At 42.2% G+C, this 21,389-nt stretch overlaps 1 protein-coding gene across 1 annotated transcript in view; it reads right to left on the bottom strand.

The window, feature by feature from the left end:
- SLC9A9 (solute carrier family 9 member A9) overlaps positions 1–21,389 on the bottom strand; it is a 1,019,060-nt gene that overhangs the window by 670,582 nt on the left and 327,089 nt on the right. The window contains exon 9 of the mRNA XM_088446257.1: positions 15,006–15,094. Within this exon, the coding sequence (XP_088302383.1) occupies positions 15,006–15,094 (89 nt within the window). The remainder of the gene's footprint in view (positions 1–15,005; positions 15,095–21,389) is intronic.

The following is a 21,389-nucleotide window of genomic DNA, read 5'->3' as shown; positions in this document are numbered from 1 at the left end:
TTTTTGCACCATCCTTATCACTCATCATATCCTTTGTTGACTCATAATCTATTTTATCACTTTTCTTTCACATTAATTCACTTTTCACTTTGATATTTTGTATTTTTCACTTATTGATTTTTCTCACACTTTTCTTCTGTCTTCTCATCATTTTTATTACATTCATTCACTTAATTTACATATCTTAATTTATATATACATATTCTTTCATGTATATCACGTTATGCACGCGTATATATATTCAGAGGTATGTGTACTTACACATATAGGGGAGAGCATGGGTGTATATACATATTTCAGATTTTTTTATTCACACACTTTTTATTTTTAGTTTAGTTATGATCACTCATATACACTTATATATATACATATCTCTTTTGGATATGCTTTCATGGGTTGTCTTTATGTCATTTTATTTGGGAGATATAGCAAGTATATATTTACTTTGCTTCATATTTTTGATCATCGTATAATCACTTCTTTTGACTATGGAGGGCATCTGATTATGTGTAATATTTTTACAGATACCATTTCTAAGATCACTTATTATTTTAATGTATGTTTATTTAACTTAATTTGATCTATACTGCCAGCGATTTAAGTAATCCAGTTCATACCATGTGCTGTTCTGTTTACCTTTAAGACCACTTACTATTTTAATATATGTTTATTTAAACTAATTTGGTCTATACTATCAGCGATTTAAGTTATCCAGCTATACCATGTGCTGCTTTGTTTATCTATGCTAATTAGGACTGGAATCCCTGATGTATGTAACATAGCTAAACTGCATTTCTTTGGTCCTCACATCTCTACACATTGATTGGCCTTTAACCATGTCAATCCAAAACAAGTAGCGTGATTGGATAGACATTTATAGATTAAGGGGGAGGGAGAACAGCCTTATCTCATTACTATCAGGTGATCAAGCCGTCAGAGGCAAAACGCGCGTCCACCCGACGGGCTATCTACACTGCACAGCTCAGCTGATCCACAGGCAGCCGCACTCTCTATCCACGATACCCGGCGAGCTGTCTGTACTCTATAGTCCAGCTGACACACTACCGGCAGTTGCATTTCCTGCCCTCTACATCTCTCTATGAGTTCAGCTGTTTCATGGACAGTCGGATTTCCTGCCTATGACATTCAGCGAGTTGTTTGCACTTCATAGCCCAGCTGATACACCCTTGGCAGCCGCATCTCCTGCCTATTTGTATTCTTTTACGAGGTATTTCTATAATTTTTTTCTCTATCCCTATAGCGCTCTCTCATCCAAGCCGGACTGAAACTCCTCCTCTGCAATGCATATATAGCAACAGAGGGGAGACACTGTCAGGAACGGGGACATCAGAAGCACTCTTAAACTGTTGTTTTCCTGGGGACTATGTTTACTTCTCTCTCATCCCTTGTTTGAAAACTATTTGACAAGGGACAGCAGAAGTTGTATGACATTTCTTCTCCCCAGGCTTTTATTTAATCTTTAAGATATAGTGGTTTTTATCAAGATACCAACATTTAGTAGTCAGAAGGTTACCATTTACCTACTGCTAATATTATAATATCTACATTTATACATATCTATATCCATGGGATCTAATTTTTTCCTGTTTATGGTTTATATGCACTAGTGATTTAATACTGATTCTATGTAAGCACTTGGCACTTTAATGAGATATGTATATATAAAAGAATCTTCTGTGATGCAATTCATGATTAATTGTGGTTTACATATATGGATTACTCAATACTGATTATTGCAAGTACTTTGCACTTTAATAGATGTGTTCACAATTTAATGCTTATAGGGACTCATAGAATTGGATTATTAACTTTCAATTTTTTGTCAATTACCTTGGTTAAATTGAACATTATAATTCATTTCTTTTCATATATTAATTACTTAATACTGATTCTATGCAAGCACATTGCACTTTAATGAGAGATGTGTTTACTAATTCATTTCTTGTGATTCAATCCTGATTATTTGTGGTTTATATACAGTGACTATTTAATATTTAATATCGATCATTAAGTACTCTGCACTTTGATTAATAAATTAACTTACCAATTAATGTTCACAGGGATTCATTGAATTAGGTTATCCATTTGAAGTTTTCTGTCAATTTCCTTGGATAAATTGAGCAGTACAATCCATTTATCTCGTGATTAATTTATTTATTACTTTCAGACCACAGACACTTTAACATATGAATTTTCTTATCCATTTGTTTCAGAGTATTAATCTCTATCTTCTTATTCAATTACCTCGGTCAAGTGAATATTTTGCTGGAGTGAACTCAAATGACAAAATAGATCTTTCTAAACTTTCTATTTTTTGATGTTGTCATATTTACATATTTATATGTGCATATTAAGTTTGATATTTGTTATATGCGGCTACCTTCTTTTTTGATACGTTTACACCAATATCTGGTGGAGCAACAATTTTGCTTATACATTTAGTATCTTAAGATGATGGTTTTTTTTCCCCATTTTGTTGTCTTTTTATGATAAATATATTGAGTATCAGTGGACATAAAGAACTGGGTATTGTATATTTTCGCCAAGATGTTTTTTTTTTATGTGTAAAAATTTATTTTGATAAATTATTTCATTAATATATTTATGTTTTTGAGACCTCAGGTATTTAGATCTAAATTTATCAACATACTACCTGGTTTCTCTCTCTTTTTAATGAGACTTAATAAAGGTTAAGTATTATATTTATTTATTTATTTATCTTTTCTGTCTTAATTAATTCTTTATATTTTTTTCAGAAGGACAAAGATCAACCAAAGCGCTTAAATGACACTGGTAATGTATGTAGCTGCAGCAGTTAGAAATAAGGGGAAATTGCAACCCCGCATGAAAACATATATGGACAGAAAACTGCGCTAATATACAGACAGAAAAAAAACTAAGTATGTTATTTAAACCAAACATCAATCCAATCAAGTATGGAGTAGTATAAATAAAGTTGGATAGGTATAAGGATGCTATATTAACCTCAAGTATCTGAGACAACACAAATAATATCAAACATATTATTTAAGAATATAAAAAATGAATACATAAATGACATACAAATAAAATAAAAAAGGTAGCTTGATTAATTTGCTGATGCAAAAATTAGTAAGAATAGTAAAATAAATGAAATAATTAGATAACAGTCATTGTCTGGAGTGGATCCAATTGCATCAAGTAACAGTGTTATTTACGCTAGTTAGTTGGTAGCGTTATCTTGCAACATTGTATCTGTAAACCTGCAATTTATATATCCTTTTCAATATCCACAGTAATATGTAAACTGGAGTTTGTATTTAACAAAATGATCTTTAGAAAGTTCTGGGTTTCCCCCACGTCGGGTGCACAGTGATGGATATCCTTTTCCATCCTTTTCCATCACTGTGCACCCGACGGGGTGAAACCCAGAACTTTCTAAAGATCATTTTGTCAAATACAAACTCCAGTTTACATATTACTGTGGATATTGAAAAGGATATATAAATTGCAGGTTTGCAGTTACAATGTTGCAAGATAACGCTACCAACTAACTAGTGTAAATAATACTGTTACTTGATGCAATTGGATCCACTCCAGACAATAACTTATCTAATTATTTCATTTATTTTACTATTCTTACTAATTTTTGCATCAGCAAATTCATCTAGCTACCTTTTTTATTTTATTTGTATGTCATTTATGTATTAATTTTTTATATTATTAAATAATATGTTTGATATTATTTGTATTGTCTCAGATACTTAAGGTTAATATAGATAGCATCCTTATACCTATCCACCTTTAATTATACTACTCCATACTTGATTGGATTGAACATACTTAGTTTATATTTTTTTTCAGTCTATTTTCTGAAGAGTGCACCAGTAAGACTTTTTTGTTCTTATGCTTCTTCGCTTAAAAATATATTTGTGATTTTTTACAAATTTATCTGGTAGCACCACCAACCACAATATAAAGTCTTATTATAATTTATTGCTATTAAGACCATTATGTTGGTTTCAATTATCAAATACTTACATTAACATATGATTTAACTGGTTGACTAGTGCGGTCCCCACCCAAACTTTTTTTCAAACCATCTCTACTTCCCAGTTAATTTCTGACTTTCTTGCTAAATCCCAAATACCACGCTTGTCCACTAGTGCTCTTGAGCATCTTAATGCTGACATATCATCTGATGAGACTGAACAAGCTATACGTTCCCAAAAATCCGGCAAATCCCCCGGCCCAGACAGCTTCACGGCAGCATATTAGAAGAGCTTCTTGGATCTGCTTGCCCCCCACTTGCGCACCCTCTTTAATGATGCTCTCCGAGGTACCAATTTCCCTACAGAAATGCTAGAAGCCAGAATAATTGTGATCCCCAAGGAGGGCAAAGACCCGCTTAATTGCGCCAGCTATAGACCCATCTCCCTCCTTAATCTAGACTTAAAGATATACGCTAAGATTCTGGCAAATCGATAGAACACCCTCCTTCCCTCCCTGATCCATTACGACCAGGTCGGGTTTGTCCCTGGTGGTCAAATTAGGGACAACACTAGACGTGCCATTGACCTTATCCATATAACGAACTCCAGGAGATCCCCTACTATTATGCTTTCTCTTGATGCTGAAAAGGCATTTGATAGGATCTCCTGGTGTTTCATGAGGGCCGCCCTTGAGGCGTTTGGCTTCACAGGCGATTTTCTCACGGGAGTATTAGCTTTGTATTCTGCTCCCTCTGCTACAGTTCTTATCAGTGGTACCCCCTCTAATTCATTTTCCATTACCAATGGTACCCGGCAGGGCTGCCACCTATCCCCCCTTATTTTTGCCCTTGTGATAGAACCGCTTGCCTCTCAGATCAGATCCCACCCGGATATATGGGGGGTGCAGGTGGGGCGCACTCATTCCAAGATTTCTCTCTTTGCGGACGATATCCTGCTTTCCCTAATCCAGCCACTGATCTCCCTTCCTAACCTTTTCACTGTTCTGCGATCCTATAGTGCTATTTCTAATTATAAACTTCATTATTCAAAATCAGAAGCCATGCTACTTCACGTGACCCCTCCAATCACTGAGGCTCTTCAGACCGCCTTCAAGTTTAAATGGCAATCCAAACGGATCCGATATTTGGGGATTTACCTCACTTCCCGTTATGATCTTCTCTACCATGAGAACTTCTCACCTCTTTTTCCAAAATGCAAGCTGACCTAAACTCTTGGAATCGTCTCATTATTTCTTGGCTGGGCAGGATCATACCGATTAAAATGAATATCATACCCAAATGGCTTTATCTGTTCCAAACACTTCCTGTTGCTGTACCAGCTACCCTTGTCCGAGATATTCAGAGGGCTTTGGTCCACTTTATCTGGAACCACAAACCCCCCCGAATTTCGGCCAATGTCTTGAAGAGACCGGTTGATGCTGGTGGCAGAGGCCTCCCAGATATAAAACTTTATTACCTAGCCTCCCATTTCTCGCAAATTGTCACCGCATTTTCGCCTCCAGTGTCCATTTCCTGGCTAGACCTAGAAGCTGCCCATGTTGCCCTCCCTGACTTAACCTCCATATGGGGCCTGTCCCCCGCACAACACCGTCACCTTTAAGCAACTCCCTGCCCTTAAATTTAATATTTCCCTTTGGGATCGACATTCTCTCAAACTGAATCTCACCTCCCCAATTTCCCCCCTAACTCCCATTTGGTTCAGTCCCTTATTTCCCCCTGGCTCCTCCACCAAAAAAGCACACTCATGGTCTAAAGTGGGCCTTAGGTTCCCTGTAGATTTCTCCACTCAGGGCCAATGGTTGTCCCTATCAGAACTTCAACTACAATGCCCATCCCAAACACTGAACCCCTTTGAATTTTTTCAAATTAGCCATTTTTTGCGCTCTTTACCTTCTACATCGGTACTTAGGGAACTTACGCCCTTTGAACACCTATGTAAATATCGTCCCCTAACCAAAAGCTTGATTTCGCAACTTTATTCTATCTTCCTTGATGTAACCCTCCCCCCTACAAGATCTCATGAGACTGAATGGGAGAGAGATCTAGGCCCTCCTCCAGAGGAGGAAACATGGGAAGAAGTCCGACTTGGTATCGCTAAATGCTCCATCTCCACTAAAATGAAAGAAACCTCATATAAAATCTACTATCGATGGTACTATGCTCCTATGCGACTCCATAAGATGTTTCTCTCCTCGTCACCTGACTGTTGGCGAGGTTGTGGCCATAGAGGCACTATGCTACATATCTGGTGGACATGTCCAAATATTATCCCCTTCTGGGATTTGGTTCATGACCTTTTGAACTCTCTCTTGGAATCCCCAGTAACAAAGGACCCTTGGGTATTTTTGATATGTTGCTCACCCCCAAATCTTCATACATTTTCAAAGAAATTACTTATGCATATTCTATCGGCGGCCAAGTCCCTGATAGCCCTTAATTGGAAGAATACTTCCCCACCATCTCTTCCTGCGCTTAAACAACAGATCTGGCATATAGCTGCTCTGGAGGAGATAACCTATTACCTCCATGATAGAGGACACATTTACCCAAGTATGGGCTCCCTGGCTTTCTGCTGAACATAGACCTCGGCCCCCATCTTTTTCTGAGGGATGAACACTTGTGGAGACCCATGGGTCGTAGCTGCGGACTCCTTCGCCTCACTCTTTTTTTTTCTTTCCATCGCTATTATATATTTACCTTTTATTTCTCTCAGTTTAACCTGATATTTTTTATTCCATTTATTCATGTGGTCATTTTCCCCTTCCCTTTCCCTCCCCAAACCCTTCCTTTCCCTCCACTTATCAACTCCATGACTTCTATGTTGCGATCGATGTTTCTTATCCAAGTGCTTATTTGTATTAATAATTTGGTTATCAATTTATATCCGATGTCACTATTCACAGATTGTATTATATCTTGTTTTTTTTTCTTTTTCTCTAATTGATTTTATTTTTGATTGTGCAGAGATATTTGATATTTGTATTGTTTTTTTGTTCTGCTGTCAATGACATGGTTTTGATGTTTATTTTTCTGTTATGACTGACCATTCAAAATAAAGAATTTGAAAAAAAAAAAAAAAAAAGAACAGAAAAAACCCCTCTGTGTTTTTTTTATTATGTTGTGACTACAGGCACGGCGCTGTGAATTCTTTAAAAAAAAGCCTATTATAAGTGAATCCCCCTGGTATTAATGCATATTCTTGTTACTTGTGGTCTTCATTTGAGTGAGCTGAACCAATACAATAAATTCACACACAGCAGAGAAATCGGGAGTGTGGGAGGGTGAACCAGATCAGAGAGGTACTAACTCTGCCAATTCTATAGGACAGGAGAAAACCACAACTACCATTCTCTTAAAGGGTAAACAACTCCAACACATTAAAGACGCAATACACAGAGAAACACCTCATTGCTTAATCTCCTTCATGTTTATTTCAATTTAAAACCTTCAGTCCTACCAAGATGAGTGGAAGGAAGAAAGACTTAAGTTGGTTACACATTAGACAATATTTTACCTGATCCACCATTGCCTAATATGTACGCACTATATAGGGCCATATAGTCGCATCGCTAGGTCGGCCCTACATGCAGCTCAATCTGACAAAGAGACTGAGGACCCCATGTAGCGGGATGTGTTGATGCCGACATATCTGGCAGTCGGGCAACGGATCGTGTAGTGTATACCGGCTGCCCGATGTCGGCTGGTCACCCATGCGGTTGTCTGTCGCATCGCTGGGTACACACATCTTTTAGTGTGTACCCAGCTTTAGTCTGGCTCTCTTTTGATGAGATACAAAATCCTAATAACTTTGGATTGTTAATGTTAGAAAGCATTAAAACATGGTTGATCAAGGTTTCTAATGCATAGCAATGTTCTGCATCGCATTCTGGTGCTTTGTACATATGGGGAATGTGGTAAAACCCCACAAAACAGCATTATTGGAGGAAGACAGAGAAAGAAGTCATGAGAAAGTTAGAGAGAGAGAGGGAGGGGAGAGAAAGGGAGAGGGAGTGAGGAAGGGACAGAGAGCGTACACACACTTCCCTACCTCTATGTACAGCATAAGGCAGCAGTGCGGGCAGGCATTTCACTGCATTAAACCCTGCCCCCTGCCAATACACCCGCAAATCGTGGCACCATGTCAGCGAGGGGGTGGAGCTTCTACCGTCAGCCGTTGTCAATCAGTGATGGCATGTGCTGTCATTGATGTGCTGTCGGGTGTCGGTCAGAAAGGGTCCGGTATGTCTGTCTGTAGCAGTGTGGGGGACACTGGGCCACCGCCATGCCTGTAATCTGGCCGGGCCAAATCAACTATAAGCGGGGCCTAGCAAAAACATTAGTGGGACTTGCAAATTATTACCCTAGCAACATTGTAATTCACATTTGTCAAGCGTCCCAGTGAACATCAAACTACATATGTGGTCAAACACACCAATAATCCAAACTACATAAGTCACTAATGGCAATGTGTAATAGTAAATATGAAACAGTGAGATAGTTCTCCATGTATAGAAAAATGATGCATCCTGAAAGCCCTCTATGCCAAATATATCACATCCTGCACACTTATAAGTATCCATTTTAAGAGTACATAAACACTCTAAACAATATAAGTCACATATTTATATCAATAAAAAAATATCCACATTTTATTAATGTATGATAATGTACCGCAAGCAATGTAATAATGAAATTGCTCTATATCCCAAATGTGTCAATATTCATATTCAGGTAACATGACAAAACAAAGGGTGTGGGTGAAAGCCAGTTCCATATATTATATTAAATAAGCCTGATCCATAGGAAGCATATTGAAAAAGCTGGATCCACCAAAGCCCAAATTCCGGTGGGATAGAGAACTTTGTTTTTCTTTTTAAGTGACCTAACATTGTAGTCTCAGCTGATGGAGGAGAGCTAAAAAAAAGCATCTAAAACGTATTTCACACTATCATAGCCCCAAAGCTTTTGGAGGCCTAGGCGGCCCCTGTCCATTCACTTTAAAGTTTCCTATACACAACAGTGTGTGTGAGTGTAAAGATTAGTCTTCACATTGTTCTGGCGTCTCAGAGTAGCTCCACCTAACGTGTGTTTGTGTGGGTGTTTTGGGGGGGAGTAGGACAACTTTAAACCCTGCCCGTATCTCTCTCTAATCCTCCACTATTTCTCTTTCTCCCTCTGATATTCTTGCCCCTCTTTCTCTGATCCCACACTCCCATTAGAGTGGTCACTTCTCCCACATTCCTGCCCACTTCCTATTAAAGTGGGCAAAATGGGGAAAATTTCCACAGCGATCGGGAGTCTCCGTGTAGGGGGCAGAGCTTAACGATGTGATTCTACAAGAACTGCGTAATTTGGCTCCACCCCTATTTAAATATACGCTAATCACAGCAATTTTAACGTGATGGGGCAGGACTTAATGATGCAAAATATCAGGCCCCACGTCTCTTTGCCGCCCACCTGCTTCTCCTTCCCGGGCTTCTCCCAGGGAGGAAAAAAAGGCAGATATGGTCTGATGCGATATTTTAAAGTTGCAAGTCAATCACATAGGGCAGAGTATGCTCTGCCACAGCCAACCGACAGACATTTCCCATGTTCCTTCAGAGGGTAGGAATGGGGTAATGCGATTGGCAGGAAATGATGAGTGTAGGGAAATTGAGGGTCACTGTGAATGAATGTCATAGAGTAAGTGACTGGCATAGTATGAGCTGCACAAATATGGAGGGTGAGGGCAGGGACACTAAGGGGGAGTTACAGGGAGGGTGTGAGCAGGGACACAGGTGAAGTTACAGGGAGGGTGATGGCAGAGACAGTGGGGTGGAGATACAGGGAGGTTTAGAGCAGGGACACTGTGGGCGCAATTCAATTGCTTTAACACACCGGCTCTCCTGTTTAAAGTGATGGAAGATCGTGGGGCGATATTCAATTGATGCCTATCGTGGCCAAAGAGGTCGGGTTTAGTCAAGTAAAATTGCTACACCCGACCAAAGTGCTGGACGCGATTGCGAAAAGTGCCCCGTTTAGGCACCCAAACTGGTCACTTTTTGCGCATTTCAGCTTGCCACCTCTGGGGGTGTATATAAATATACATATATATATATATATATATATATATATATTTTTTTTTATTATTATTATTTTTTGTGGCAGTAACACCAGAGATGGCACTGGTGAGCAGCAGATTTTGTGTGGGGCAGGGGAGATCCGCCCACACAGAGAAGAAAAGGATGGCTTCATGGAACAATTGATGAAGTATGTCACTTTGGGAAAAGTAACTTCAAGTTCTTGATGCCTGACATGGCACCCAGGGATGACCCTCAAGTACTGCATAAAGAAAGCAAATAAGTACCATTGCTACCATAAAGTGAGGAAAAAAGTTTGGAGGAAAATAAATTCTGGAATCTGGAGGATGAGACCCCCAGAGATTGCAAGAGTCTGTATGACCGTGAATACAGTTGAGTTCTCTCATGAGGAGAGTGAAGAGGGACATCGTCATGAGAATGCCTTGTCCTATGTCGCTGAACCCAGGGGTTTCAAGCTGGGGAGGGGGATATGTGGCAGTATCACCAGAGATGGCACTGGTGAGCAGCAAATTCTGTGTGGGGCAGGGGAGATCCGCCCACACAGAGAAGAAAAGGATTCTGGGAATATGCCTAAGGGCTGCCTTGTGGAGAGAGCTCAGGTGTGGGCTGATGAGGAGGCAGACCAGTCCGGCTGTTGTGGGAGACAGTCGATGTGAGACTGTGGCAGTCAGAGAGCCCAGTGAAGCTGAGTGAGCCATTGGGTGCCAGGAGGCCTGGGTCTATACCTGCAGGAGGCAAGGGCGGACCACAAATTCTCAGACTGTGTGACAAGAAAGCAGTGACGCTGCAGGCTGAGGAAGCCAGGGCCTAAATCTGTAGGATACAGGGAAGGCCACCCAGACTGTATTTGTGTAGCTGTGGCAGCCAAGCCAAGCCAGGCTGGAGCTGGCGATAGACCTGCAAGAAGCAGGCAGAGACTTTGTTGGCAGACTAGCTGCACCACGATAGAGAGGGCTCAAGAAGTGAGTTAGATGCCCTAAACAGGGGCTAGGTTGTTTATTATTGTCTGTTCCTTTGTGATGTACCTGTTTTTGCCTGCTGGAAGTAAAGCACCATCTCATTTATTTTATTGGAAGACCAGGTGTGGACTGTAATTCTGCACCTAATCACTGCACCACTGACACCAATCTACTGAGCTAATTACCCCAAGATATCGCAATATATATATATATATATATATATGTGTGTGTGTATGTATATTTATATATACACATACCTAGACTTACCTTGTATCTTTCAGCATGCAGCTGTCACAGTGGGTCTCCAAAAGTACAGCTTTGAGGCGAGTCATTCAACCGTGGCATCGGCGTCCTCCCGCACCTGTGTGTGCTAGTGCGCTGCTCCTCGTCAGCAATTCAACTTATTCACAGCTACACTATACAACAGGCATTGAGGCACACAGAGACCACAAGCATGCCACACGCAACGTGACATCATCACATCACATTGTGCGCACAGCCAAGGAAAGGCCATTGTTTATAGTCAGGGGAAGGCAGAGCTATTAGGTGTCCTTGGAGTACCAGGCGCAGCAGCAGCAGCGGCGGCCGCGGCAGGTATTAGTGAGAAGTTAGTAGTAAGAAAAAAAAATCTGGCAAGCTAGCTAATGGGTGGTCCGGTGCATACCCAGACCAACCCTCAGTTTCACCTATGGTCCTGCATAGTCGAATGCAAACCCTTGAATGCCTCTTCCGGATTCACAGGCAGAGGCATTTAAGGGACAGTGCCGGGGCGGCTGCCGTTCCCGTTTTCCGTGAGTGGCCAGCCCAGGACCGGTGTTGATCAATGCAGTGTCCTGGGCTCAATGGGGCTTACTCAGCTGGTTGGAGCCCAGGAGCCATCCACCATCATGACCATTGACCACCGATGGTCGTGATGGTGATCCCAGCCTGCGACCTCCGCCATAAACCTCTTGCTGCATTTGCATTATTGCCTGCATGCAGCTTTGCAATTGTGATCCTTGCTGAATCAGGCCCTTATTCCCTTCCCACACACCCCTTATGCTCTAATTAGATATGGTAAGCTTTATTGATTCATAGGTTCTCTATAACCCACAACGGCTCACAATATTGTGGGCATTCTGAGCATTCTCCTTGTGCCAATCCCGTTTTCACTCGCATTATAGAAAATATTCACATTGGACTATTTACTGCATGTAATAGACACAACATTATTACTGGTTCCCATGTGAACTTATTAACAGAGTGTTGCACAGCAGGAGTAGGATGCTGGACTCTGCAACCTATTAACTTGTGGCTGCTGGACTACATCTGTAGCCTGATAGTAGTATGTCACAGCAGGAGTCGTGCCTGGGTTCAGCACACTGGGCATTATTATATTTGTCCAGTTGGAAAACAATGCACAATGTATAAAGGTGATAAGTGTGTTGTGCAGTTTGTTGGTGCAGGTTGTGTTTAGTCCATAAGTGGTGCAGATCAACTAGGTCTTAGGTTTATTTAACCAGGTAGAAACAACATGTAGCATAGAGATACTGGAATATACAGGTATAGTAACTGTATACAGCAACCTGGATTGTGAGGTAATTGCTGGATGCTGTAGTACGCCGATGACAAACATCCTGGTGGTTAATGGCGCCATTTCCCTATATGGTAGTGGTGGTGATATAGTGTAAAGGCCCCCATACATGGTGCGATTGCACCGTGCGAAGTGATAGGGGATCCGTCGTCCGACATATCAGGCGGTCCGCGCACACGATGCGATCGGGTGGCTGGCTGCCCCGTCTCGCCCGTATAGCAATCCATGGGACCGCACATCGCATCCCCTGATGTCATGGTCCTGCAGACAGATCAGGGAGTGCGATGTACGACCCCGCGGGAGCACGCTTGGCCTTGTATCAGGGCCATACACGGTGCGATATAGCAGGCAAATCACACCAATCAGTCTTTACTGTGGTTCTCTGCGGGCTCTGTATAGTAACAGGAGTCTTGGAGGGTACGTCCAATAGTTAGCCCCTGCCACTGCTAGGCTTTCACTTGGGTGGTAGATTTTACTGAGGAAGCTGAAGCTCTGCAGCTCTAATGTAAAATTTGCTACTGCTTCTCTAATGGATTATTAAAACACTAGTATATCACATCTTAAATTAAAAGCATGCTTAACCAGGCCTATGCACAAGCAAGCCATTTGCAGCATGCAAATTATATAAAATTAATTGTACCAGTGAGGTAAATGGCTGGGGAGGCACTGGCTAGTATCAGAGCCAGATTTACAGATACATACTGTATATGAACCCGAGGGTTCATGTGGGCATTATACAAAGGTGCAGCAGTATATAGTGCAGGAAATTTGGTGTGTATTGATCAGGAATGTGCAAACAAAGTAAACAGGGGAGGCAGTGCCTCATCTGCCATACACTTTGTACTCCACAATTTTTACTATAAAAATTATTTGAAAAATACAAAGATGATATTTATAATATTTTATTTACATTTTACATATCATTTTATAGTCAAAACTCTGGAGTATACGTAAGTATGATAGGAAAGGCTCTGCCTCACCGCAAGTCACTGAATTGTACATACATTATTCCATACCTTCCAACTGTCTCGCTTTGGGCGGGACAGTCCTGTTTTTCTGGGACTGTCTCGCCGTCCCACCCACGAGCTGAAGTGTCCCGCGGTGTGGGGGGTAAGTTGGGGAGAGCACACACTCAGGTGAGTAGATGCCATGTGTATGGCATCTTTACTGTGCGGGCTATGGGGGTCTATTTAGTAAGCAGTGTTAGGAGACAGAGTGAAAAGTGATAAGAAAGTGATAAGGTGCCAGCCAATCAGCTCCCAACTGTCATCTCACAGGCTGTGTTTGAAAAATGACAGTTGGGAGCTGATTGGCTGGCACCTTATCACTTTCTTATCACTTTGCACTCTGTCTCCTAACACTGCTTAGTAAATAGACCCCTAAGTCTCTTGGGGCAGCCCAGCATCTCAGGGACTGCTGGCCATGCCCCCAGAATGATGAAACGGGGGTGTGAGACGATGCCACGCCCACTCATACTAAGCCACGCCCCTCATCAGTAGCCGAAGCCCCTTTCGGTGGCGTGTCCCTCGTCCAACTTAGTCAATGTTGGGAGTTATGATTATTCAGTATCTACTGTGTTATAAAATGCAGTATATATTTAACCGTTATTAGTGAGAAAGGGACTGCGACTATCAAAGCTGTTGTAGAAAAATCAATTGTAACATTCTGTCAGCCATGGGCTGGTATACACAAAGGCTGGAGCACCACAGATTGCCCAGATATATTGCCCACAGTATTCTGTATACAGATGTGTCCTCACACATCCATGCTGCAGTCGCACCAAACAGCCCTTCCCGATGCGCAAGGTCCCGTGTGACTCTGCCAGCGTGAGGGGTCTTTTTGGCGTAATTTTTTGCCACAAATGCATCTTAGTCACAATACGATGCGACTGGGACGCACCATGATACTGCGCTGATTAGTCTGATATGTGACACTTGTATCTGTATGCAACTGAGTCTCTGATTCTATATACGAAGTGCTATGATGCAGCGGCTGCAGCTTTGTTCCATCAAGTTCCATTGTGCTTCATATACAGACCCAGTTACACACAGATATACAGTACAAGTGTCACATATCAAATGAATCATTGCGGTCTCCTGGGGTGCCCTAGTCCCATCGCATTGCGACTAAGACAGTTTTGTCAAAAAGGACGCCTGGCGCTAGCAGAGTTGCACAGATTCTGGTGGCTCACTCGCGCCAGGCATCTCGCACTGCATGGCATACTGAGATTAGATATATGAGGACACATCTGTATTAATGAGAGCATCAACGTGGGCTGCCAATATAACGTACTTATCTTCCATGTCCAGTGAAAACACTGCAACAGGTTCAGAGTTTGAAAAAAGAAAACAAACAAACAGTGAATTTTCTTATCATCCTACCTGCTTAGTTCTCAGTTTTGACTCTTCAGACAAATTGTTGTAGGTGTAATGGGCTTGTGTGACTCCACAAAACAGGACAGCAACGATACCTGCAAGGTCACATAATATATAAATTGGGTTGCATTTCAGCTTTACAGAAAGCAAAAAGTTAAAATGAGACCAAAAAATGTGTTTATTTGGAAAAACAAATTTCATATGCAGGTTAAAAAATTACTTATTTATTCATTGCCAATTCGACCAGTTACATCCCATAATCAATTACCTGTATTGTTTTAACCAGTGTGTGCAAAGCCAGAGGCTTGGCCGCCGTGTAATGGTATGGCCAAGCTGCATATAGCTGCTTCTTGGACGTAGCTCAGACAGGATGCCAAGGAAGGATAAGAGGGATAACACATAGGACATGAGAACTGACGCTGTAAGCAGTAAATACTCCTATGAGCCCCTTCCTGTAGTCAGTGTCCTTTGTTTACTTGCATATGAATTAACTTGATTTAACATGAGGAGACTGATTCTGAGGTGGATGAAGACGCAGCCGAGGCTACACCTTTTACCACAGTCAGGTCTTCATCTTTATGCTAAGCTGCAGCCAATTCTGAGCACACGGCGACGCTCATTTACTGCAGCGCTAATCCATAGTGGTGTGTCTTTAGACTCGCCATTGGTGCACCATTGACACTTGCACCAGCCCATACTTGCCAACAATCCCTGATTGTCAGGGAGACTCCCTCAAATAGTAGCAATCTCCGATTCCTTAAAGACTCTAGCAATCTCCCTGATTTCACGTTACCCCCATTGTAGGCACATTGATCCCTATGGCTACATGCAGTTTCATATAAGGTTTCTCATAGCCAATTATATGGAATTACTTGTAAAACACAATCCATGAGCATACCCTGGAAAGTAAATTTATGACACACCTCTCATATGTAGCAGGACACGCCCACTTTACCGCTACGCTCATAGATGCTGCTTTCACAATCTCCCTGAAATGCTTTTTCAAAAGTAGGCAAGTATGCACCAGCCTTATGTCTTTAGATGCAGTCGCTGTCAGCAACATGCCCACGTCTTGTTAGCCACCCCCATGCTACCTCCCAGGAACGCACACTGAAATCCCAGGCGCCTGCAACCAAAATCATTCTGCAATTGCCCTGCGGTACCATCTGTACACATGGTAGTGCAACCCAGGAGTATGCGCAAACAGCATCAGCCAACTGCATGCAGCATCAACACTGCGACCACCTCTCAGTCAGGCCCGAGGACTCAGCTGTAGTCAGCAGGTGCAGATCAACCATGTCGTTCCAGTGTGCATCAAGCCTAAGTTTGTCAGGTCATATTTGGTGAACTTTATTTGGTTTAAGAGATTTCTAATTCTATTATCTTTATATCTCACAATGCACCCTCCTAGATGATCCAATCAATTTTTTAAAAGAAAGGGTGACAGACATACATTCAGAGATAAAGAACTCCCTCCGATAATAACAGCAGCATAAAAATGTACCTGTAGGTGCTCCACCAACCACAGTACAGAAAAAAATACAATGACTGTGCATAAATAAAAAAATAAAAAAATAACACACAAGTTGTATAAAGAAATCCTGAAAGAGTACAATGTAAAAAGTCACAAACAATTCCCAACACTCCACATGCTGCATATCAAACCCCAAATAGGCACATCTAATCCGCCGTGGTGACACATCATATTTGCTGCAGGTTCCGTCCAGAGCTGAGAGGGTTAACAAGCATCGACAGCCAGAGTTTTGTCCAGGCTGAGTGCTCCTAGCTGGGAAGCCTCTGTGAACATGCAGCACGCGGCTGCTCATAGTGGTAATTACCAGTGGCTGGTCTCGTTTGCTCACACGGGATTGTGGACCAATCATTGTCTTGCTGGAGATAGTTTCTTGTGGAAGTTGTGCCATCTGACCTCTGCTCCTGTATCTGCTGTTTGGTATTCCTGGTTCATGTCCTGGCTCTGCCTTGTGTTAGCTGTACCTGTTGCAAGTATACCTGGAACATTCATTGTGCTGCACATACACTCTGCAAGCCATTGGTGTTGTGTACTTTCTGCTATTCCATCCTGCAATATATGTACATATCTCTTGCTGCTATTATACTCTGCAAAATACACGCTGGTTAATATATTGTTATTCCATTCTGAATTCTATGTAATGCTGCACTTCCATACTGCCATCTGAATGTGAATCTGAGTTTATTGCTATACCATCTTGCAATATATGTATTTGTGATGGCCACTATTTTATGTAGTTGTATTTATATGCAATCGTATTGTGTTATTGTCCGCAGTGCACGCTCCTCTGTGGTAATTACCCTACTATATTATTGATTAGTATTGCTGATATTCACGCTACCTGTTATTAGAGTGCATTCTATCTTGCTTGCGTCCACGGCTGCAGGCTGCTCCGTGGTTAATATTACCTTTGTGCTACTACTCCAGTTTTACCTTGCGAATGCCCGCTGTTAGCATAAGCCCCTACTGTCTGAAGGTTAAGACCTGGCAGCATCCTAAGTACCGGTGAGTGTGTCGTGCTCTATGGGAAAAACAGGCGTTGTTATAGACAGAAGCACTCGCTAGAGTGACTCTAGGGGAGTTATGCAAATGCAGGGGAAATTAATTACAAACAAAACCACTAACTTAAAGAAAAGGTAAGTTGGGGGACAGCTACCCCCTTGCACCATATGGCCAAAGCACTACCGGCCCAGGAGTAACAGGCCACCTCCAGTCCCCAAAAAACACAGAATAAAAATAACCTCAACAAATTGGCTCATTTTAATTGGCTAAAGTCAGAAACCTAAAGTATGAACACTAAGCTAGCATAAAGAAAAAATACTGTATGCAGAACAAGAAAAACAGAGAACATTTGCAAACAGTAAGGAATAAAATAAAATAAAAATGTCCATGTATCAACCAGTGTTGAAAAAGTGACAATCATAAAAGATGTAAAGACAATAATTATACAATATAAGTAAACAGGAGTCAGTCCCATTGTGTCTGGGATCATAAAGATCAAGCCAAGTCACCACCTCTGGAGGAGAATCAAAGAAATTAGTATGGTCATTAAAGATGACTCTTAAACAGGCAGGAAACAACATGGAGTAGGGAAGTTGTAAGTCACTGAGGCCTTTCTTAACTTGATGGAATTGGGACCAAGATTTCTGGACATCAGAAGAAAAGTCTGGAAAACCAGCACCCACTGACCATTGAATTCCAGGGAATCCTTGGTCCTGGCAAGAAATAGTACAGCATCACAATCTCAGTAGTGTAGAATCTTGCCAATAAATATTCTTGGCAAAGCCCCTGGAGGAAGAGCCCTAGTTGGCATTGGATGAGCCTGTTCAACAGTAAACTGAGGGGTAAAGGTAGTGGTAGGAGCAGTGCCCTCCGCCTTTTCAGGTACACCAACCAAATGGATATTAATCCAGTGGAGCGACCTTCCAAATTAGTAAGCTTCTGCTGGCAGGATGTCATCGGAGACTCTGAAGATGGGCATACAGTATACAATTTTCTGTCAGATATCTGTCCACTCTGGCTGGTTGGAATGGAAACCTGGTAATGTATGGGAGCAAATGACAGTTGATCATATGGTTTTAAACACTGAAAAAAGAACAAAAATAATTGTTCAATTGGTTAAATTTGTGCGTTTTAACCAATTTGTCTGAACAACCATTTTTGGCTATTTTCCAGTGTTTGTGAGCAAATGGAAGATTGTCATTTGCTCCCATACACTACCAGGTTTTCATTCCAACCTGCCAGATTGGACAGATATCTGACAGAAAATTGTATAGTGTATGCCCAGCTTAAGGAGGTCAGTTATCCAGGAACAGGATGCAAACAAATATTGACATCAATATGCGCTACCAACAGGTATTCAAAAGACAATTCTTATCAGCATACTGTTGATTGTACAGTCTGATTGTCCAAATCTCCCACATACATGTAAAATACAAAAATGCAAAAAGCACATTAGTGTAATAAAGTCTTTTCCAATTAGTCACTCATCCTCAGTGAATGCAAAGGAGGAATATGGTGCTTCTTAGCAATAAAAGGACCATATCCGACAGATGAAAGGTGCTCCCCTTCAGACTGCGAAATCCACCCATGTGTCACAGCTTATAAAAACTGCTCCATAGTAACAGCATGGGTCTCAGAAAACGAGACAGAGAGTTTTAAAGGCAATGAGGGTGACAGTCTATGTAGGAACCAGCCCAGAGTTTGGCAAGGGAACAGACAGAGCAGGAAAAGCCTGGTGGCCACTGATGCCTGTGATTTCTGACTCATCAGACAAGCACTAAAAGTAACAGAGCCAGGTCCAAAGATGAAAGAATCACCAACACTGAGGACTAAAACAGGTAAGCGCTTGCAGCAGAAACAAAACAGGACAGCTCCTCCAACCGCTTATCCAGCACCACATACTGTAGAATGGAGGGAGAGACTTTATATTCAGCAGAGAGACTGAGCAGGATAGCATAATATGTGCCAGGTAAGTACCAACAGAGAGGATTGGTCAGCAGAACACAAATATAGCAATTACAATAGTGCACAGTAGCAAGATGAATGTATAGTAGGTAGCCAAAATTGTTATATACTGTAAATCCCCAGGATCTGTAGCAAGCCTATGCCAGACAATCAGCAGAGTGCCCCTTCTGTAAATACAGCAAAGCACAAGATAGAGAGAGTGGCCTAGCACTAGGTATCTTTATGGCCAGGAGCAGGCGACCAGGTAGTTCAGGTTCCAAACGAATGCTGAGACAGAAGAGGCAAAACTGTCTACAAGATGGAGGCAGGCGGGGAAGGAGAGGGAGTCCCGACTCACACACGCCACGCCGCCAGAGGGACCGGAGCCAAGCCGCAGCTCTGCAGGAGAAGAACCGACGTGGAAGCAGCAACAGCAATGCCTTCTAGGGCAGCCCGCACAAGGGAGGAGTCATCCAGCAGGCCAGGACTTCAGTAATAGCGGACCTACTCCAGGAGAACGCCAAGGCTAGGAGGCAGCATGGGAAATCCAGCCAGCTGTGAACAGAAGGGGCACTAGACAGACAGTGGAGGCAGGTAGGGAAGCGCGAAAGACCAGGAACACTTTTAAAGGATAATTAGGCTGGAGAGATCTAAGACACACATCATACTCCATGACTGTTCAGGCTACACACACCAAGTTTTTTCTTTATTACACCAAATTTAACTAGCATATTACATATTATGTAACATGCCATATACTAATAATTATCCCAGATCGTCCTCCTAGCCATTACTGAAACCTGGATTTCACCCTCTGGCATTACTTCTTTGGCAGATCTCTCCTCTGGGGGCCTCACCTCGCCATGGTGGTGGTGTTGGGGTCCTTCTATCCCCCGATTAGTCATACCCTCAGAAGCATTCTCTACATTTGAAGTTCATGCTATACGCCTCTTCCAACCAGTACACCTCTGAGTAGCTGAGTAATTTACCGTCCCCCTGGGCCTCCCTCCAAATTCCTTGACAACTTCACTTCCTGGCTACCTCTCTTTCTCTCCTATGACTTTTCCTCCATTATCCTAGGTGACTTTAATATTCCAATTGACATTCCCACAGAATCATCTGCCTCTAAACTCCTTATCCTCACATCTTTATTTAGTCTCTCCCAATGGACCTCCTCACCCTGGCATTCACTTGGGATGGTCTTCACTCACTGTTGTGATATTTTTGATTACTTAAATTCCCCATTCCCCCTCTCTGACCATCACTTTCTCTCTTATCCCTCTCTCCCTGTCCTCCTCTGCCTCCTAAGGATACCATTACTAAGCGTAACACTTAGGCTATCGACACTTGCTTTTTCCTCCCTGCTTCTCTCCCTTATCCTATTCTATCTCCTGCCCTGAACAGGCCACTTCCCTATACAATGCCTCCCTTACTTCTGCTCTTGACTCTGTTGCTCCTGCAATCACTACTCACCTCCGAAGATCCACACCTCAACCCTGGCTTTCCAACTGCACCAGATACCTGCAAAAGTGTTCATGAGCTGCCGTGCGACCGTGGAGAAAATAACGCTCTAAGTCAGATTTCTCCATTACAAATTTATTCTCTCATCCTACTGTGCTGCCCTTTCCCTCTCTAAACAGTCATATTCAAAAATCTCATCTCCACCCAGTCCTCAAACCCCCGATGTCTATTCGCCTTTTTCAACTGTCTCCTCTGCCCTCCCCCGCCTCGCTCTCTGCCTTTGCCACCTACTTTTAATCTAAAATTTACTCCATATGTCAGTACATTATGTCCCACCAGACCCTCAGCACCCCTCCCCATCCATCTTACCGACTCTGACATCTTTCTCCCCTGTATCTGAAGAGGAAGTCATGGCCCTCATCAGATCCTCCCCTTTCTACCTTCCCCCTTGA

This window comes from Taudactylus pleione, unplaced genomic scaffold, assembly GCF_031769625.1.
Source record: "Taudactylus pleione unplaced genomic scaffold, aTauple2 ptg000395l, whole genome shotgun sequence".
In the NCBI taxonomy this organism is placed as follows: Eukaryota; Metazoa; Chordata; class Amphibia; order Anura; family Myobatrachidae; genus Taudactylus; species Taudactylus pleione.
Note: the sequence above shows the minus strand (reverse complement) of the source record. Positions and strands in the feature narration are given on the sequence as shown.